Here is a 13,709-nt window from a genome sequence, read left to right on the forward strand (position 1 = left end):
TCAATGAAGATAAAAGAAAGTAACATGTCAATGACAAACTGTTGCATCCATCAAGATGCTCTGCCCTGCTTCCCCTAAGTATGAAAATTTATCTTTTACTTTATTCCTATAGCATTACATGGCACCTAATAGTAATCTTAAAGCTGCCGTCACACTAGCAGTATTTGGTCAGTATTTTACATCAGTATTTGTAAGCCAAAACCAGGAGTGGAACAATTAGAGGCAACATATAACAGAAACATATGCACCACTTCTGCATTTATCACCCACTCCTGGTTTTGGCTTACAAATACTGATGTAAAATACTGACCAAATACTGCTAGTGTGACGGCAGCCTAAAACTGTGTAGTGTTATATTCTATTACATAATTTTAATAATTAGAATAGAATTGCAGACTTTTATGGTGTATTTACCTAGAAATTCCCTCAAACTTTTAAAGGGAATCTGTCACCTACTTTTCCATATATAAGCTGCAGCCACCGCCTTTAGGGGCTTATCTACAGCATTCTGTAATACTGTAGATAAGCCCCCCCCGATGTAACCTGAAAGATAAGAAAAACAAGTTTTATATTCTACTCACCCAGGGGCGGCCCGGTCCGATGGGCGTTGTGGTCCGGGTCCGGCGCCTCCCATCTTCATGCAATGACGTCCTCTACCTTGCTACCTGTGGCAGCTCCTGCGCAGGCATACTTTGTCTGCCCTGTTGAGGGCAGAGCAAAGTACTGCAGTGTGCAGGTGCAGGGAAAGCTCAGAGAGGCCTAGCGCCTGCGCACTGCAGTACTTTGCCCTGCCCTCAACAGGTCAGATAAAGTGCGCCGGAGCCGTGACAGGAATCAAGGAAGAGGACGTCATCGCTTGAAGATTGGAAGCTCCGGACCCCAACGCCCATCGGACCAGACCGCCCCGCCCCCCCCCAGGTTAGTATAATCTAACTTGTTTTTCTTATCTTTGAGGTTACATCAGGGGGGAGCTTATCTACAGTATTACAGAATGCTGTAGATAAGCCCCTAATGGTGGTGGCCGCAGCTTACATACGAAAAAGTAGGTGACCGATTCCCTTTACTAAATCACATGAAAAAGAAAAACTCACTGGCGCTACAATTCCAGAATGGCATATTACAGTGTGATATGGATTCTTCAAATTATTAATCTGCCCACTTTTTTTTTTTTTTTTTGTCTTCAAAAAGTTTTGCTATTCCTTATGAAATATGTGCTTTCCTGATGTTTTGTGGTTAAGTAATAAAATCTAAAATGAATACTAAAGATAAAACAAATATAATCCTGAATTACTTAGGATTGAATCCGCAAAGTATAAGGCTATGTGCACACATTGATTAGATGGATGCAGAAATTTCTGCATCTCTTGGCAGGAAAAAGGCAGCTGCAAAACGACGTGTTTTTGGGTGAAGTCAATGGTGGAAAACAGAGGGCAAAAACGCACAGAGAATTGACATGCTGTAAGTTTGTTTCTGCACCAAATCTGTAAGTCACAAATGAGCAACATGAGCATGACACTCCAGGTTTCTCATTCACTTTTCCTGGCATCAGGATTGTTCCAGGTTTTGTTAGCAAACATGCATGTGCAGCGCCCCAGGGTCCTGGGCGTTGCAGTAATATCGTTCTCCTCTAGGGGGAGTGATGTTACGTTTGGAGGCAATAAAAGACAACTGAATCCAGGTATCACAAACATACAACGCATTTCGCACTCCAGGCCACCAGGGGGAGCTATGCTCCTACTTATTAGGGCACTTTTGACACTTAGGTAAAACTGGTTGCCTGGATAGGAAGTTAGACTGTTGCTGGCTGAGCTTTGCTCAGGTAGTTGGTCCCTGACAGGGGTGGGATCCTGTCAGAGGCCGAGACCGAAGGACACTGAGCTGTGCCTGCCCTGAGTGCGGCAGCCTTCCAGAAAGACACAGAAGGAGAACTGTATTGTAGAGAGGGTGAAGAATTCGTAGCAAAAGAGTGGGTATCAGAGGAGATCTGCCCTGCACAGGCTGCCTCCTTCTGAGGTGCAAGATCCTGGTAGCCGGAACACCGAGGGAGCAACAGTCCTTTATGCCTTGCTCAAGAGACCGGCAGGACAGCTAATTTCACGTTACCTGCCCGCCCTTTTCCCAGGAGGCAAGGTGGCACCCACGAGAGACTGGATCATGATAGAGTCCCTGTTAAAAGTCTCAAGCCACCGGTCATACGGGTTTGTGCTATCCATCTGGGGAACAGAGAGAGAGACATTACATCTGTAACATCTTTAACAGTTGTGAGGACCTTATGAGAAGCTTAGCAGTAAGGTACTACAACACACGGCGCTAGAGGAAGGCTACTGATTTCCAACTGGATAAGGGGACTCTGGATTTGCCTCCAAACCGGCTGGACTCTGCCTGCCCTGTGGTCTGTGCTCTGGACTGTGGATGCTGAAACCTTCAGTAAAAAGGTAAAGAGACTGCAACCTTGTGTCCTCTTTCTTCACTGCGCCTCACACCATTCACCATCCACCATCTACACACTGGGAAGCCCTGGGGATATACTTCACCTGTGGAAAGGTATACCATCTAGCTACCATAACATCACCCCAGCGGACCCCTTAAAGCGGCGTCTGTCACCCTGACCGAATACCACAGGTGGCATCATGAACATTCCCTTTAAAGACCGTCCCCTTTTACACGGACGTCCCGAGGGCCACGGACCGGGTCAGCCACCGTGACATCCCCCTGTGAACCGAAGGACCCGGTTCTGAGTACCCCTAGCCCTTGGGGGCGCGCCACATGGCAAAAAGCACCAAATCTGCAATGTGTGCACAAGCCCTAAAACTATACCAGCACCTTTGGTCATTACGAAAAGAGGCTTGCAGAAGTTCCATAGCGGCCTGTAACTTCTAAATTCTATTGATGATAACTGTGAGTCAGTGACTGATGCCCTATGTGAGGGTCGCTCTGTGTCCGCCAGGATGTGCACGGAAGCACATTGAGGCCACGAGAGTGCATTGCAGTCAGAGCTGTGATTGCAATGCAAAATAAAAGTAAGTATAGCTTTATTTTGTCCAAGGCAGATTTAAGAAAACCTGCTTGGGCTTATTTTTTTTAAACTGACTACAGGATGGTAGTGGGGCAGTCCGTTTCCTCCTCGGCCAGATTTCCCATGTGGCCTATGGCCACAGATTGCTTGTACAAAGCCCCTGCAGCAGAGGGTTGGGTGTGTGTTTGGTTTTGCAAGCATGCATAGCAAAATGATCTGCAGAGCTCCACCTGTGTGGAGTCCCATAGACTTGTATTAGCGACGGATGGCCATCCGTTTCATCCGTCGTGCACTGGATCCGTCGTAAAATACTTTCATGCAGTCTTCTCTTTATGGTAGATTTGGATATTGATACGCCTACCTCCTGGAGTGTTGTTCACTTGGTTGGCTGTTGTGAAGGGGTTTCTCTTCACCATGGAGATTATTCTGCGATCATCCACCACTGTTGTCTTCCATGGGCGCCCAGGTCTTTTTTGCATTGATGAGTTCACCAGTGCTTTCTTTCTCAGGATGTACCAAAGCGTAGGTTTTGCCACTCCTAATATTGTAGCAATTTCTCGGATGGGTTTTTTCTGTTTTCGCAGCTCAAGGATGGCTTGTTTCACCTTCATGGAGAGCTCCTTTGACCACATGTTTACTTCACAGCAAAACCTTCCAAGTGCAAGCACCACACCTTAAATCACCTCCAGGCCTTTTTTCTGCTTAATTGAGAATGACGTAACGAAGGGATTGCCCACACCTGTCCATGAAATAGCCTTGGAGTCAATTGTCCAATTACTTTTGGTCCCTTTAAAAACAGGGTGGCACATGTTAAGGAGCTGAAACTCCTAAACCCTTCATCCAATTTTAATGTGGATACCCTCAAATGAAAGCTGAAAGTCTGAACTTCAACTGCATCTGAATTGTTTGGTTTAAAATTAATTGTGCTAATGTCTATAACCAAATTTAGAAAAATGTTCTCTGTCCAAATATATATGGACCTAACTGTATGTGTTTGCTCCCTCCATTATGTTGTATTGTCCCCTTTCCTTGGGATCTTGCAGGTATATATGCCTCCCACCCTGGGCTCCTTCCTATTGTACATGCCTCCAATCCTGGTTTAAATGTGTTCCATTCTGGGCTCATCCTGGCATACATGTTGCCCATCCCTGGTATATCCAGCAGATGAAATAAGTATTTATCACGTCAACAATTTTCAAATTAAATCTATTTCTAAAGGTCCTATTGACATGAAATTCTCACCAGATGTCAGTATCAACCCATCCAATTTACACACCCAAAGAAATCAATCCACAGATAACCTAATTTATGGACAGTTGGACATGTGTAATAATGAGAAGTGACACGGGAAAAGTATTGAACACCTAGCTGAAAGTTATCAGTAAATCGAAAGCAATCTTGCCACTTAGTGAAAAATATCAGTTGGTTCAACTGATGGTCTATAGAAAGGTATCTCATTACCAAGGTGTCACAAGAAACATCTTGTCGGTAAAATCGGTGAGCTTCTTCAATACGTCTGCAGGGTTATTGTTTCAAAACATACTTATGACACTGACCAGAAGAATTTCTAAACTACTGAAGGTTCCAGTGAGCACCGTTGGGGCCTTAATCCAGAAGTGGAAAAAACATTTCACAATAAACCAGCCATAACTAGGTGCCCCTCACAAGATTTTGGAATGAAAAGTAGAAAGAATTATCAGAAGAGTTGTCCAAGAGCTAAGGAACACCTGTGGAAAGCTACAGAAAGACCTGGACTCAGCAGGTTAAATTGTTTCAAAGAAAACTTTAAGTAATGCACTCAACTTCCATGGCCTGTATGCATGCTCACCACGCAGGAGTCCATTGCTGAACAAAAAGCATTTCCAAGCCCATTTAAAGTTTGCTCAACGACACTTAGAGAAGCCTTTAAAATACTGGGAGAATATAGTCTGGTCAGATGAGACCAAAATGGAACTCTTTGGATTCCATATTAGACACCATGTTAAAACACCATACCAGCGGTTAAGTTTGGAAGAGGGAACATCATAGTGTGGGGATGTCTTTCAGCATACGGCACTGGCAAACTTCATGTAATTGAAGGAAGAATGAATGGACAAATGTACAGAGACATTTTTAGGTAAAAATGCCAGGGTGATAATGATAAAAAAGGTGTGGACATTTCAGCCTGACAATGATCCCAAAACCACAGCCAAGGAATCTCTCTCGATTGGTTTCAGATAGCAAACATAATGCTGCTAGAATAGCTTAATGTATACAATAAACTTGGCACTCAAAACGGTAGTAAGGTGAAGTTAATTGACTTTATTGCACGTCCCAGATACAGTTTCAACAGTTAAACGTTTTCGGTCCCACCGGACCTTCTTCAGAACAATTTCCAATTTGTCTGGTTAAGCTGGTTACAACATGTGGAAGGAAAAATCACCTTCTAACGCGAAACTGTGGAGTAATGCAATAAATGGGAAAACGAAGGGGCTCTAGGCGAACTAAGTCGCTAATGGAGTCTGTGGCCCATAATCAGGGTGAGGAGCTCAGATCTGCGTGGCACAGGATCGCCAGAGAGGGAGAGCGACTTAGTTCGCCTAGAGCCCCTTCGTTTTCCCATTTATTGCATTACTCCACAGTTTCGCGTTAGAAGGTGATTTTTCCTTCCACATGTTGTAACCAGCTTAACCAGATAAATTGGAAATTGTTCTGAAGAAGGTCCGGTGGGACCGAAAACGTTTAACTGTTGAAACTGTATCTGGGACGTGCAATAAAGTCAATTAACTTCACCTTACTACCGTTTTGAGTGCCAAGTTTATTGTATACATTGATTGACGGGTTGGAGACCCTACTTGAGCACCATCTCTCACCAACCAGCAGAGTGCCGTGTTTTGTACATTGCTAGCATAGCTTAGTCAATAACCTGACCAGAATCCTATAGAAAATTTATGGAATGAGCTGAAGCTCAAAATTCATAGGAACCTATGGGACCTTCAGGATTTGAAGAGTGTTTGTGTGGAATAATGGGCCAAAATTACACCTGAGCAATGCCTGTGACAGGTTTCCCAACTTATAGGATGCTTATCTTGAACCTGTCATCAACAAAGGCACTTGTACGAAGCAAAAATTACATTTCAGTAATTGTGTTCAATATTTTTTCCCTGTGCCATTTCTCATTATTACACAGCTTTTGGACATCTATGGTTTAATTTGTTTGTCTATGTGGATTGCATGTGTTATTGTCATAACTCTGTTGTCAGTTGTCCTGGGACCAGGTACTCCTTCCCTAACGCTAGGGGCGACCTAGCTCGCCCTGTTCCCTGGATTACTTCTGATCGTGAAGACGCCAGGGCCACGTACCTTGCCTTAGCTTATGAATCTGCCCTCAGTCTGTACCCCCCCCTCCCCAGCCAGGAAAGAGGGGAGTAGTCGTGTACCATAAAACACTAACCAGACTAACAAGGTAATGCGAACAGGGGTAACAAAAAATACCAAACATACAAATATACTCACACATACAACAGAGTAATGCAGTGGGGGTGTGGAGGAAGGGGTTAACTCACTTTGGTTTACTTTAGGAGAAGAAAAGGAATTATATCACACTCAAAATCTAGCAACAATCACATAAATCCACCAACCACCTTCTCCAATAACCACCAACAACCTCCAGCCATGCAGCATAAGCTTGCGCTGATAATGAGTGCTAATCAGGGCCCAGAATATATAGGAGATGGAAGTGGCTAATAGTGCACAGCTGAGAAACACAGCTGAGTAAAGCTTCCACCAGAGCAGATTAACCCATGTACTGCTAAGAGGAATTTACACCATTTAATAATAAATGGGTTATCGTTGGAGAGGAGAGGAACATGGTGTGTTTGTTGTTTTTTTTTTCTGTAATAAATGGGGGGAAAAAGAGGGCTGGGGAGTTTTTCAAATAAACATACAGCAAGAATAAAATCCTTTATTTTAAAACTTACTATGGGGTTGGTTAGCAGTGGGGGCCTTAGACCCCTCCCTCTAACCCTTGGGCTTGATGTTAGCTGATCTTACAAGGCTGACATCAACCCCAGCCCTATTACCTCACTTGCCACCGACACAGGGCAAGTGCAAAGCGAAGTTCCAAAATTGATGCATCTTATGGATGCACCATGTCTGTGGCAGCTGAGAGATGATGTTTTTTGTCTGGGAGGTGACCAATATCCATGACACCTTCCCAGGCTATATATCAGTCCACAGCTGTCTGTTTAGCTTTTGCTGGTTTTTGATCATAGGGGAACCCTACGTCAATCAATTTTTGGGAGGTGTCTCCCCTAAAATAACCAGTAAAGGCTTAACAAACAGCTGTGAGCTGATATTAATAGCCTGGGAACATTTATGGCTATTGGCTCGTTTCCCAGAATATTAACATCAGCCCCCAGCAGTCTGCTTTCCCTCTGCTGGTTCAAAAAATTACGCGGGAGCCAACATTTTTTTTTAAAATATTTTATTTTATAAACTATGTACACAGAGGGTGTGGAATACGATTCCCATCATTTGTCTCCTGGTCACGCTGATCTTGGCGAAACCAGGCAACAATGATGAGCTGCCTTCAGCACCCACGACCTGGGAACAGCTAACTGTACAGCTTTTTCCAGGCACTGGTACGTGCTACACGGGCACATGGAAGTGACTTATGGACAGCAAACAGATACACAGCTATCACATACGTACACACGAATGGCAAACGGACCACAGATTTCACCAGTACAGTTTTTTCCAGTACAGGAATCACCAGAATGTGTGAAGGGGCTTAACTGTAAATGATTTGCCATTGAGTTGCATCTTAGCATGCCATATACTGCCAATCTTCAGAAGACATGCGTCTCACTGCACTTCTACCTGCTGGAGAGGAATTTTGTGATCTTGCTGGGAGACGTTCCAGACTTCACCAGCATCAGATTAAGGAATAGCAAAGCTGATTGATGGAGAAGCAGTAATTAGAGACTGCTTCCTGCTCTCTGATTGGTGAGGGAGAATACTGCAGACAGTGCAGCACCTTTGAGGAGGCTGCTGCAGTCTGACCTACAGCACGTGGAAGGACCTACACAGAAGATTGAATAGCTGCATGCAGTCGGGTAGGATTATAATTGGGTATCTCTTCTTCTTAGATGTTTGGAGAGGCAGGGGTGTAACTTAGTTAGCAGGTAGGGACACATATCCTGAGTCATGCAGAAATGGAAGTCATTTTCAGTATGCATTGTTCTGAGTAATTAAATGCAGCCTCAGGTACCCACCTCAGTATACTGCTAGGCACCCCTGCTTTTTCACTCCTGTAACCTCATCTTCCTCCTTTACCCTTGTGTGCACTACAACTGCAGCGACAAAAAAGGGTTAATGCCCCATTTTCTGATGCTCCTGACTGCTGCAGCTTGGTTCTGGCAGCTGTCTAGTCTATACAACTAGGGACAGAGATGGTAGACAGTGCAGGGCTGTTTTAATATCACTGTGTAAGCTAAGGCTATGTTCGCATTGCATTTTACCATACGTTCATTGGCTCTTTTGGAGCTTATGGCCTATGCCCTGCAAAATGGTATTTGGGTAGGGCCATTGACTATAATGATGTAGATGTAGTCACAATTTGCTCTGTCGGACCCTTTCAGCTGTGTATGCCTTTTGGAGCAGAGCAACAAGATGTAGTCGATTTATGGTGATGCATAGATACAATAAATTGGCCTGCACTCTGTCCAAATGCTAGGTGTTGGTGGAATGGGCCCTTGAGACCCTGAGTCCAAATGAAGAGAATTCATCGCATACTCTATCCGTATGGTGATGCCAAAAAGAAAATTTATCTATGCGGTAACACACAGTATTCGTAGAGCAGAGAAGAGAAAAATGCCAGCTGCAGAGAGCAGACGCCGCCTAAGCACACTGTTTAAGGGGGCAAAGAGCTGGAGCGCTGCCCAGAATGTCCACTTCACAGGACCACTCAAGCATTTCTCAGCATAAGGCGGCATCTATAATATAAGGCTGGGAGCGTCACTCTGTCCGAAGCCTTTATAGACTGCGCAAGCGCCGGCGCAGTCTGGACCCCACAGAGTGACACAGCCCAGGAGATGGCAGTATGCGTAAGCACTGAACGCACACCGCGATCTCCAACGGAGAAGCAGGGACGTGGCAGGAGGGTGAGTATAAGCTATATTCACCAGTCCCGTTCCAGCGCTGCGCGTCGCTCCAACTTTCGGGTCCTCTGCCTGTGACGTTCAGAGGGCGCGATGACACGCTTAATGCGCGCCGCCCTCTGACTGAACAGTCACAGCCAGAGGAGCCGGAACACGGAGCGGCACGCAGCGCTGGATCAGGGCCAGGTGACTATAGCAAGTGTCGGGGACCTGAGCTAGCGGCGACTCCGGCACCTAAACCCCACAGCGCACCGGTGTCCCCGCCTGCTCAGGCCCCCCAGCACTCGGCGCCCAGCGACGATAGGTGAGTATGTTTTATATATATATATATATATATATATATATATATATATATATATATATATATATATATAATATCGCAGCAGTATACAGGACATATACTATGGAGCATCTTATGGGGGCCATCAACATTTATGGAGCAGTGTACGAGGCATATACTATGGAGCATCTTATGGGGGCCATAAACCTTTATGGAGCAGCATACGGGGCATATACGATGTAGCATCTTATGGGGGCCATCAACCATAATGCAGCAGCATACGGGGCATATACTATGGAGCATCTTATGGGGGCCATCAACCATAATGGAGCAGCATACGAGGCATATACTATGGAGCATCTTATGGGGGCCATCAACCATAATGCAGCAGCATACGGGGCATATACTATGGAGCATCTTATGGGGCCATCAACCATAATGGAGCAGCATATGAGGCATATACTATGGAGCATCTTATGGGGGCCATCAACGATAATGGAGCAGCGTATGGGGCATATGGATGGGAGCAGCAAATTACAGAATGGTGGCGCAGGATGGGAGCAGCACATGACAGAACGGAAGCGCAGGATGGGAGCAGGACATGACAATAGGGCAGCACATGACAGAACGGGGGTGCAGGATGGCAGCAGAACATGACAGAACTGGGTTGCAGGATGGAAGCAGCACATGACAGAACGGGGGCGCAGGATGGGAGCAGCACATGACAGGATGGGGGGGCAGGATGGGAGCAGCAAATGACAGAATGGATGCGCAGGATGGGTGCAGCACATGTCAGAATGGAGGCGCAGGATGGGTGCAGCACATGTCAGAATGGGGGCGCAGGATGGGAGCAGCACGTCAGAATGGGGGCGCAGGATGGGTGCAGCACATGACAGGATGGGGGCGCAGGATGGAGAAGCACATGACAGGATGGGGCGCAGGATGGAGCAGCTCATGACAGGATGGGGACGCAGGATGGAGCAGCACATGACAGGATGGGGACGCAGGATGGAGCAGCACATACCAGGATGGAGACCATATACAAATATAAATGCTAGCCACCCGGGCGTAGAACGGGTTCAATAGCTAGTATTGAATAAGACCGGAGATCGGTTGAATAGAGTCGCTCAAATTCTTCTCTGCTCTACGAATATTGTGTGTGTGATCACATAATTAAATTTCCTTTTTGGCATCACCTTACGGATAGTGTGCGGTGAATTCTCTTCATATGGTGATGCATATACATGAATTCCATTTTGATGGTTTAAATCTGCAAGGAAATAATTTGAATGTTCCCGAAACTTCAGAAAAATAAAAAATTCAAACTCTCTTGTTACTGTAAAGTGTAGTGTTATCTTACCCTAGAAAATTGTGACGAAAACGCAGCGTGTGAACAAGCTGTAAGGATAGGTTGCATCTCATGGGCCAGTGCTTTGTGCTTGCCCTCAAACTAAAATTCACCAACCAGCCCATGGTATGGGGGCCAGGGACAGCTAATATTCAGGGGCGATAAGGATCCGACATGTCCGATTTAGCACTAACTATCATTTTGTTCTTTTACATATAAGCCACTGCCAGTCATGTCTAAGAATTTTTAAAGAGCAGATAACTGCTGACTTAAATATCCAGGGGCTGCACAATGCCATTACATACAATTATAATTTTCCCCATACAAGAGCCTGAAAGCATATTTTCCTCTTTTATTCTTTACAGAATCACCCATTGTTATCCTTGCAATGCATGTAAAAGAGGTTGTTTCATTAAGAGATTCCATTTTCATATATCCTATTGGGCGTAAATAAAAAAAAAAGCAGGACTAAAAGATTGAATTTAATGCTCTAAGTAAGAAATTGAAGACTGGGGCATTGTGGAACAATTCCTGTCATTGTGTAAAATTTCTTTACGCCTCAACTTATATGTAGTATATAAGGCTAATGGTAACATTAAAAATGTCATAAATGGCTCTTCTGTATTATCCACAGGTCCTCCAGAGGCTTAGCTGTATGGCATCCAAAAGTGTTATGTTTGTGGTTGCAAATCTTGGAACGAAGAGCCCTTGTGACCACCTGGACCCTCAGTGCCCACTGGATGAAAGATACCAGTTTAACACAGATGTTGTGTTTAATGACAAGGGTGTACTAGTTGCCAGTTACTTCAAGCAAAATCTATATTTTGAATTCAGTTTTGACCCCCCTCCGGATGTCCAGTATGGGGCTTTTGATACACACTTTGGCAGGTTTGGACTCCTTACTTGCTTTGATATCTTGTTCTATGAGCCAGTTGTGAGTCTTATTGAAAAGCATCAGGTGAAGCATCTCCTGTATCCCACGGCTTGGATGAATCAATTGCCTCTTCTTTCCTCTATTCAGATTCAGAGAGCCTTTGCTACCAGGTTCAGTGTAAACATCTTGGCTGCAAACATCCATCACACAACACTGGGAATGACTGGAAGTGGTATATTCAGTCCTTCACATTCCTCCTACTACTATGATATGGACACTGAAGGTGGTCATCTCATTGTAGCCAAAGTTCCAGTGAATCCATCTGAAGAAAAGACTGTAGGACATAATGGAGAGGTTTCACTTGAGTACAACAACTCGCTTGGAAGCAGTCACTTTCTCAATATGATCTGTGACACGATGGACAAGACCGAACAATGTACGGAATCAAGAGAACACCAACAAGATACTTTATTTCATGCCAAGATGATGTATGACAACTTCACTTTTATCCCCCTTAAAGACAATGATGGGAGAGTACATGTATGTTCTGGTACTCTGTGCTGTTTTCTTATTTACAGGAAACACCATGTGACCAATGAGCTTTACGCCCTTGGGGTATTCGATGGGCTGCACACCGTGCATGGCACGTATTCCCTTCAGATTTGTGCACTAGTGAAATGTTACAGCCTGGATATGGAAACGTGTGGTGAAGAGGTGACAGATGCAAGCACCACCATGAGCTTCCAGTTATGGGGCAGGTTTGGTACTAAATATGTATTTCCTATGATTGTGACGTCAGGAGTCACTCTACAATTACCCGACCACTGGGGCTGGAAGGACCAGAGCTGGTATATCAATAAAACAGAACTGGAACTGGGGTTAGTGACCGCTGCACTGTATGGGAGGTACTACGAAAGAGACAATCATTTACGCTAATATCAGCTGGTTTAACATGCTGTAGGTAATTAACATACTTCCAGAATGAACCTGCTCTATAAAAACATTTTCAATAGTATTGCCAGTTCTGCCCCTTCTGAGTGGTTGGATCGATCAGTGCATTCAGAACCAAAATGAATGTCGTTATGATAAATGTGAAGCTTAAAACAAAAATGTCTTTATTGTCAATTTTGCTTCCATGAATTGTTGCTGAACATTTTGCTAGGGTGGTTTGACTGTGAATGCAAAATGGAGTTAATACCTTCAGGTGGTCCTCTAAGGCTGCATTCACACATCAGTTTTTTGCAATCAGTCACAATCCGTCAAATGTTGAAAAAAAAAAAAAAACAGATCCGTCGCAGATTGTGAAAAACTGATGCAATGGATCCGTTTTTTCGCTGGATCCAACTAGCTGATCCAGCTAATTGGATCCTAAAAAAATCGGAGCATTCTCAATTTTAAAAAATGGAATCCATCGCTATAGGCTTCCATTCTAGCAAACGACGGACAGAGACCACCGCTGTCTGGTTTTTTTTGACAGACACCGCAACATTTTGTGTGTCCTTTTTCTCCGGCCGCTGGATAAACAATTTTCAACAGATTCGGGGAACGACATATGAAACATGAGGCCATCCGTCGCTAATACAAGTCTATCAGAAACATTTTTTTTCAAGATTCGCTGGATTGAGACTGACGGCAAAAGACTGATGTGTGAAAGCAGCCTTAGTCTGTCATGGAAAATAGGTGGTGCAGTCCCACAGATTGATCTGGAAAGAGGGTTGATGGTGCCATATGTCAAGCAGAGACATCGGTTTGCATCCTCTAAGGGGTTATTACTATCGCTGCATTTTTGATACTACAGTTTGTCTTTTTGATATATATATATATATATATATATATATATATATATATATATATATATATTTTTTTTTTTTTTTTAACATGACATATTTGCTTTGTTGTTTTATACAGTGGCATTGAAAAATGAGCACCCCTGATCAAAATTACTGTTTATAGAGCGAAGTTAAGCAAGTTGAAAGTGATCTCTAAAAGGTGTAAAGTTAGGACATATTTCCTTTGTATTTTATGCAAATAAATATATATAGTCCTGCTCA

The 13,709-nt window shown here is 44.2% G+C and overlaps 1 protein-coding gene across 1 annotated transcript in view; it reads left to right on the forward strand.

Moving 5' to 3' along the window:
• BTD (biotinidase) overlaps positions 1-12,768 on the forward strand; it is a 62,050-nt gene extending 49,282 nt beyond the window's left edge. The window contains exon 4 of the mRNA XM_069729944.1: positions 11,419-12,768. Coding sequence (XP_069586045.1) covers positions 11,419-12,594 — 1,176 coding nt within the window. The 3' untranslated portion in view covers positions 12,595-12,768. The remainder of the gene's footprint in view (positions 1-11,418) is intronic.
• Positions 12,769-13,709: the final 941 nt, after the last annotated feature.

Source organism: Ranitomeya imitator, chromosome 6, assembly GCF_032444005.1.
Source record: "Ranitomeya imitator isolate aRanImi1 chromosome 6, aRanImi1.pri, whole genome shotgun sequence".
NCBI classification, from domain to species: domain Eukaryota; kingdom Metazoa; phylum Chordata; class Amphibia; order Anura; family Dendrobatidae; genus Ranitomeya; species Ranitomeya imitator.